This window comes from Pecten maximus, chromosome 14, assembly GCF_902652985.1.
Source record: "Pecten maximus chromosome 14, xPecMax1.1, whole genome shotgun sequence".
Taxonomy (NCBI): domain Eukaryota; kingdom Metazoa; phylum Mollusca; class Bivalvia; order Pectinida; family Pectinidae; genus Pecten; species Pecten maximus.
In genome coordinates, this window is record NC_047028.1 from 19,295,751 (window position 1) to 19,304,309 (window position 8,559).

General features: G+C 37.9%; 1 protein-coding gene across 1 annotated transcript; it reads left to right on the forward strand.

Annotated features, from left to right (window-relative positions):
* Positions 1-1,028: 1,028 nt before the first annotated feature.
* LOC117342627 (serine/threonine-protein phosphatase 6 regulatory ankyrin repeat subunit A-like) lies at positions 1,029-5,931 on the forward strand. Its single transcript, XM_033904826.1, has 4 exons — positions 1,029-1,150; positions 2,569-3,229; positions 3,596-3,905; positions 4,850-5,931. Exons 2-4 carry the CDS (start codon positions 2,591-2,593, stop codon positions 5,365-5,367), a joined length of 1,467 nt encoding a protein of 488 aa, XP_033760717.1. The 5' UTR covers positions 1,029-1,150; positions 2,569-2,590; the 3' UTR covers positions 5,368-5,931.
* Positions 5,932-8,559: the final 2,628 nt, after the last annotated feature.

Here is an 8,559-nt window from a genome sequence, read left to right on the forward strand (position 1 = left end):
TATGGCACTGCCACTATATAACCCTACCAATTCAGTTGCGAGTTCACCAGCTTATGAACTGCCAACTGAAATTTGAATTTGAAAATTTCCAAAAAAAAAAAATCGCACGACAAATGAAAAATCGCAGATGGTAGATATAAGCATTGGACGGCTTTCAGTTGGCATTCATAGTCAATATGAATGCCAACTGAAAGCCGTTCAATGCTTAAATGACGACACACTATAAGGTCTGTGCATTAGGGACGATATATCATAAATATGGTATATTCAGGACGTTAGGGGTCATACGTTATAAATATTGTACATCTAGGACATTGGGGACGATACATTAAATGGACGGTACATTTAGGACGATACAAGGTAAGGATGGATATATTATGGATGTTATATTAAGGATGATATATTTTGGACGATATCTAGTAAGGCCGATTATTCAAGACTGTATATTTTTAGGGCGATACCCTCTAATGGATCGTACATTACTGGTGACATATAGTGAGGATGGTAATTTAGGACGATACATAAGTGTAAATAGGATTTTATATCTAGGACGAAATAGCAAAGCCGATCCGCAATATATTGCATATTTAAGACAAAACATTTAGGACGACCCACTGAGGATGGTGCATTTAGGATGGTACAGGAAGGGATACGTTAAGGACAATATATTAAGGACGAGATACTTTGGAAGATAAATTTAGATCTATCCATTACGGATGATACATGTATAATAAGGACGATACATCTATGACGAGATAATTTTAATTAAGAGTGATATCAGGACGATATGAATTTGGAAAATTTTTTTTTTGAATGATTCAATGATTTACATGTTTTTGAGGTGATCGAAAGCGATGGCGACATATTAACCGAGACATCTAGGCACAGCTCGATAAAACTTTGCCATTTATAATCAAGTATGTATGTGTACGAGAAACAGTAGTATCCTGTATCGTTATCTACAGCACCATTTTGCTGCGCGTTCTCTGTCGCCGCACACGACGTTAGTGTGTACATTATACACGTGCGATAGTACGTGTTTGCATAACTCATCGTGCACTCGGAACTCCTCAACTCATATTGGTGTATTGGTTTGATTTTACATGACTCCGGGATAGAAATTGATGATGTAGGAGAAAGTACTATTGTGGTAAGTTTCTGTAGAGGTATATGGTTGTAACCACGGTTGTTTACAACATCATACAGCAGCATGCGTATGTCTGTTTAACTGTACTAGGACTAGAGGCTGTGTAGATCTGAGTTTATATACTCTATAGCAGTCAATCACAGCAACAACAGAATGTGCGTCGTTCAACAATTTTACTGCATGATGGCGGAATTGGTAAAGTAGGGACCATCTCAAAAGACATTCAGACAACCTGGTGTACTGAACGTGCTCAGAATAGTAGCCCAGGTTTCATCTGGCCTCTACACCAGATATTAAACATTTTGACGGACAGATGTCACGTGTAAAATTCTGTCCGTGGAAATGCCTAACGCATTTTCATTGATAGGATCTAATTTTATAGCGTAACACCGGCTTTACATTATATACACAGTTATAGCAGTTGTAGATATAGTTAGCTTCACCTACTTAAATTGACCGGTGAGTCTAAGCCTTGGTGACATCCGACGTCCGTCGACAGTCAACTTTCCCGAATAATCGCTACATATACTGGTCATGAACGACTGAGCGGATTTTGATAAAATTAAAGTAAAAACATTCATTTGGAAAGTGAAACAAAATTTGCTTAAACGGTGACTCTATCTCCCTGCGGCAGGCGGATCGGAGTTTCTCAAAAGGGAAAATAGAGGTAAGTCCTTTTAGTTGCTACTACAGTGTAGTGATAAAGGACAAAATTGGACCAGTGTGGGCCAGAGCTGGCCAGAGTAACCATTTATGCAAAATTTGCTCCACTTCCACAAGAGTGCTTCTGACCAAACGGGTCAAAATCCATGCAGTCGTTCCTAACTACATGTAGTTATTATTAGGAAACAGTGACGGACGTCGGACACCCGCGCATTGACGTAAGCTTACCTGTCCTTCGGATCACGCTAGCTAGAAATATTGCTCTTTCATGTTTTAAGATTAAACATGTTATATCATATTTTATGCCAATGTATTCATATATAAATAAGCATGAAGCTATTGATCAACGTTGCTTGATATTCCTTTAGGTAAATGCAAAATAAAATCATCAATTTAACTCTTAGGTTCATTCAAATTACGTTTTATGTAACGTGGCCATGCTGTTTCGCCCTTTTTTTAAATGTTCAAACATCGGCTTGTCAAAACTGACTGATGTTACCGCTTTCGTTTTCGAAGCAAAAACTAGAGTATACATTCTCGATATTGGCACATATACCAATATTCACTTTTCTGTCAAATGTGACAGCTGGAGCTGTCGTTGAAGCTTCCTAATTCAAATTTCCCTGCTTCAATATTATCGTTCGCTCTGGTCTGTATAATTGTAGAGTATCCACCAGCTTATATTTGGTGATTGACCAATTTAATGAGTGGCAAGACAAAATCTAAATTAACTTCTTGTTGTTCATTTTTATTTACAGAGATTCCTAGCACACTATCAGTATGTATCGTTTCTACGACGGGAACGAAGAGGATCCTGACGAACAAGAGGAGGACGAAGATGAAGAAAGCGACGAAGAAGATGAAGAGGAGGAGGAATACGATTATGCAATCGAGCTATACCGCGCCATAGAGAGAGATGACAGAAACGAATTACGCCGACTCCTAGACAATGGCGCCGACCCGGGGTTGAAACCTTTCGAGGACAAATCGAGAGCACTTCTCCATATTTGTTGTGATAAGGGACATATAGAATGTGCGACCATTTTGTTGGACCATGGTGCTGCAATCACTGTTACAGATGAATGGGGCATGACGTCACTGATGTACTGCATGGTGAGACAGGACATGGGGATGGCAAAGATGTTGTTATCACGTGACTCAGAAATGGTGCACTGCCGCGATATTGAGGGCAAATCCGCTCTTCACATGGCCATCGAAACAGGACAACCAGAATTTGTAGAGCTCTTACTGAAAAACTCCGCAAATGTTAACTCCTTTACCGACAACGGAATCACACCACTCATGGTGCTGTGTATGGACTCAAACATTGAGAACAAAACCACGTTGGCGCGCATGCTCATTGAAGCTGGTGCTGATGTTTCTATGAGGGACTACAAGTGCAAACGAACCGCCCTGCACGTGAGTATAATGACTAGGGAAATTTAAAGTGTAGATTCATTAATGGAAATCAAATTGTTTGATAATTTACTTGTGAATTCATATATGTTATCAACTAAGTAAAACCACATCTTTAACAAAATAACATTTTGTTTATTCGACAAGTCCTGTATGAGATGGCCTATTGCATAATCTTAAATAATTGTATGTACAATAAAGTACTAACTTTAACACTACATTGTACCATTGCTTATGATTTAGATATATATATATATTACAGTTGAGATAACCTTATAATTAACGGTAAAGTGTTAGACGATTTGTTATTAGGGTTAGTCACAAACTGCTAATTATCATTAAAAATATTTACGTGCTTCATGTTCACAGAATGCAGTTATAAACGGAAATTTCGAGCTTTTCGAAATATTGTTAGGCGCAGGCTCCGATCCAAACATACTAGATGTAACCGGAAGAAGCCCATTGACCAATCTTATCTGTAGGCATGCGCGGATTACGGACCGACAACCGGATATTAGTGATGACGTCTTGGCTGCCGCCATTCAGCTGATACAAGCCGGGACTAATCTCAACAACAACATGTGTGAATACAGCAACCCTTTGGTCAATGCTGCATTTGTCAAAGCCTCAAAGTTAATACGAGTCATCCTCGACTATGGAGCGGACCCGGATGTTACATGTACGTATATACCATATCAAATGTCACCATGAAATGTTACCATGTATTTAAAAGTTAGCGTATTAATGTTGTCTTAAACGATAAAAACAAAACAAAAACAAAAACTGTTGTCACGACAACTTCGATAAATGGTAAAGACTCGAACCATAGGTTAATTTGATGTGTATTATAGTTTAGTCTGCAAACAAGAATACCATTTTGAATTTGACTTTGAAATCTTAATTACATACTTAGTATTTAACAAGAGGCTGAACTTTCAACCTTTGGAACTCCACCATAACTGTGTAGCATACTTATCATTTCTTTCCCTTAACCTCATTCAGCAAAAGCCAATTGTCCTTTTTCTTATTAATATATGCCGTTTATTCATAAAGCAATACACACATTATGCCGGTTTACATTAGAGACGAAAACGACTGGTGCAATAAGCGACTATAATTTATACTCATAAAACGGTTATTTATTCATAAAGATAGTGTAATGGGTTTAAGTTATTATTCAAGAAACTATCCCGTCAAAAATATTCTATAGACATATTTTTATGAGTTTTAAAGCACCTTTTACCCCCTTTGATGTTTGTAAAGAATGCCAAATGGAGAAAGCCGAATGAAGTCACGTGAGTGCGAGTGACGAGTCCGCGCAGCGTTCTGCTTTCGAGCGGCAACATATGCATCCTTGTAGGACCTACCAAACTATAATGTTATTGTTTTGCCCTGGTTTAGGTATTTACAAATGATGGTTGTAGACATTTGGAACTTTTGTAATTAAAGTGAAGTCTTAGTTTTATCATATATATTTTTTGAAGATATTGCGCGGGGTATCCTTTTCCTACAGAGTTTTTGACTATTATAGTCGCTTTATTAAGTTATGTGTTATATTGTCTGGTTTTAAACAGTGTATTCCGATGATTTGTGTCTATATTTACTGTCATGTTACTTTTATAGTTCGGAGCGGCACTACCGCCCTACTTGTGTCGGTGATGAAGCGTGACCTGCCATGCATACGAGCTCTACTGGAGTGGAACTGCCGACTTGATATGAAGGGACGAGTCGCCTTTAACAAATATGACGAACTCGTACTTGACCCTATGGAGCTAGCGATTGAAAAGGGATATTGGGATGTCGCTGTGACTCTGGTGTCGGCCGGATATTGCGTCAGTCGACTACCATATCTCAGACTGGGTTTCACCGGAAACACTCCTAAATCGCTCACACAGAGCCCGGGAATGTACGCGTTCCTTCAGTTCCAGGCTAGCAACCCTCTGTTATTATTTCATTCGGCAATACTCGCTATTTTCAAGGCTCTGAATAGAAACACCAATGTCAAATTAGACCAACTTCCGATTCCGGAAGCTATAAAAAGGCTGATGCGCAAAGGCGAGTTTTGTGACCCAGAGAACGGAGGGAATTCGAAGGATGTTGATTCGCTCAAATTTTATTTCAAATCTATGGCATTTGTGTAATTACATACTTTTTGAATGGCATGGTAATAATATCAAAGTTTTTGCTATACTTTTGTTTACCCCAGAGAATTCTAAAGCATTTATTTGTGTAATTACTCACAGCTTATCGATAAATTAGTAGTCTGTAAAACAATTGAAACTCTTTTAGTAGAGCAAAAACAGACAGATGGATGTCCGGATGGACGGACAGAGTTAAGGAATAGAAGCTAAAGAAAATCACTGTATTATTCTGAGGGGGTACTATTTCCAGAAATGCGCCAAGTACACGAGTTTGACGGTACTGTTGTATTGTAATGAACAGCTTGCCGTTATATTATCCTCTCATACAGTCGTTAACACTTCACCTTGTAGGAGTCACGTTATAAAACAGCTTTGATGTATTGTTACATGTTTGTGTATTTCGTATGACGTCAGTCAGGTTTGGATGTCAAACGGCATTCGTTGTAATCATTTCTATAATGTGTCTCGTTTAATTGTGGAGCAGGCCTTTGTAGTGTTGTAATAACTTCTGTCCTATCTTTATGTTTTGTTTGTGCAATAAATCATAAGATGTTATGGAAATCATTTCCTGTTATTTTGTATGCTGTTTAGTACTGATAATTTCATATCTGCGCCCTACAATGCAAGGACGTTCAGCCATGATTGAAGCAAAAAGAACGCGACTCAAAGTTGCTTACATTTTACAAATTATAAGCAGAGCGAATACTCGCAATTTATTTAAATTGAACTGCAGGGCAATAATAGGAGTGTAAAATAAACCAATTTGGTATCAATTTGTATTAATATGAGTTTTGCATATCGATTGACTACACTATGGCGTTAGTGGTTACCCATTCTCCATACAAAACAAAATGCTCATATCGATCACATCAGTCTTACTGTTGTATCTATCTTACCTATGTATGTGTCTTACCTATGTATGTGTCTTACCTATGTATCTGTCTTACCTATGTATCTATCTTACCTATGTATATATCTTACCTATGTATCTATCTTACCTGTGTATCTATCTTACCTATGTATCTGTCTTACCTCGTCGTAGGCTAAGTAAGCACATTATAGAAAAATGAAGATTTCAGAATCAGTTTTGATTATAGTAACTTGATTACCATTCCTTATATAATTCGTCTCGTATCATGACGTTGATTTGAATACATTAGGGACTTCAGCATAACGAACATATTTCATTAACTCCAACATAGCAGGATTCTCTTGTTTTATTGTAAAAATGGATTCTTTTTAGCGTGGTTAAATTATGTACCTATATCTGTATTTCTTACAATGTAAGCGTAAGTTTGGATTGGAAAAACTCCTTGCTACCTAATGTTAAAGAGTTTTAATGTAACATGGTATGTAATATGTCCAACAATGGAGAAAATATTTGAAAAATGCACGGTTGAATATCTTGTAAAAACACGATTTGTGTTCATGTTCATTCATGTCGAGAAATTACTTGCAGACAGTGCCAATGAAACCATTTATGCAATTTTGAGATATTGTCGATGAATTATCACGACCGGAACGAATAACAGACGTGTTAGATACGCATTGTGATCAATAAAGAAAACCCCTATCTTAAAATAGGTAGATAACAGTGACGAGGATCCTAACCATAATCATTTCGAACTATACCGTTTAAATGTCCCACCTTCTTTTCCCCCTTCAATCAAGCACACAATTGGTACTAGCGTGTCAAATTGACTGTGTGTAAACAAGTGAAAAACGATTTTATTTGGACAGATATGCACACAATAATGGTGATTACTCTAACCTTGAAAGGTCATCTTGTCTTTGACTGACTCATTGACAAGTTATTTCAGATAGACTTCGTCCCAGGGAGCTGTCTGGACCTGTGGACGTACCGGATGGATGGGACATTACTTATCAGAAGAGGAACTAGAGGCATTCGACCACCGACCCCATCACGGCGCCTGTACACAACAACCCTCGTGAACGGAGTCGAAAAAAAATGTAAATAGAGACATAACAAGCCAAACCTACCCTTATTATTGGTTGGGTTGTGTAGCTTAATTACAAAAGACCCGTTTATTTATACAGTATAATGGTATATCTATAACATTTGTTTGTTGGTGTTTGCAAAACTCTATCACGACAAATTTCTACATTTGCAAGAAATTATAAATGCATGGTCACTTTTTACAAGGTGGAGTGTGTTTCCTCAGATTAAAAACAAACAAGTAAATCTTGTTGCTTTTAATTTCGGACAGGGACCACAAATAATAAAGGTTCTCTAAAGGTTATTGTTACAATTTTATTAGAACAAATCTTAGATAATTCAGCTTTTGTATAACATTTTAAACTTATATATAAATACATATAAAAAAAATATGATTTGAACAAGCCACACATCCATCATATCAATTACATCAAATTCAACACTTCAGTGAAAAGAGATCTATAAAAAGAACATATCGGTGAAATATGACACACACATCATTCCAAACCTGTTTTAGTTTGTGTAAATACATATACCAACATCGGTGACGCCATCAACACACACTTCCGTGACGCCTTGTAGGGGCAAATAAATATCAGGGACACATTGCAGACACACATACACATCAGTGACACCTTGTAGACACACATACACATCAGTGACACCTTGTAGACACACACACATCAGTGACACCTTGTAGACATACACACATCAGTGACACCTTGTAGACATACACACATCAGTGACACCTTGTAGACACACACACATCGGTGACACCTTGTAGACACATACACATCAGTGACACGTTGTAGATACACACACATCGGTGACACCTTGTAGACACACACACATCAGTGACACCTTGTAGACACATACACATCGGTGACACCTTGTAGACACACACACATCAGTGACACCTTGTAGACACATACACATCAGTGACACCTTGTAGACACATACACATCAGTGACACCTTGTAGACACATACACACATCAGTGACACCTTGTAGACACACACACACATCAGTGACACCTTGTAGACACATACACATCAGTGACACCTTGTAGACACACACATCAGTGACACCTTGTAGACACACACATCAGTGACACCTTGTAGCCACACACATCGGTGACACTTTGTAGACACATACACATCAGTGACACCTTGTAGACATACACATCAGTGACACCTTGTAGACACATACACATCAGTGACACCTTGTAGACATACA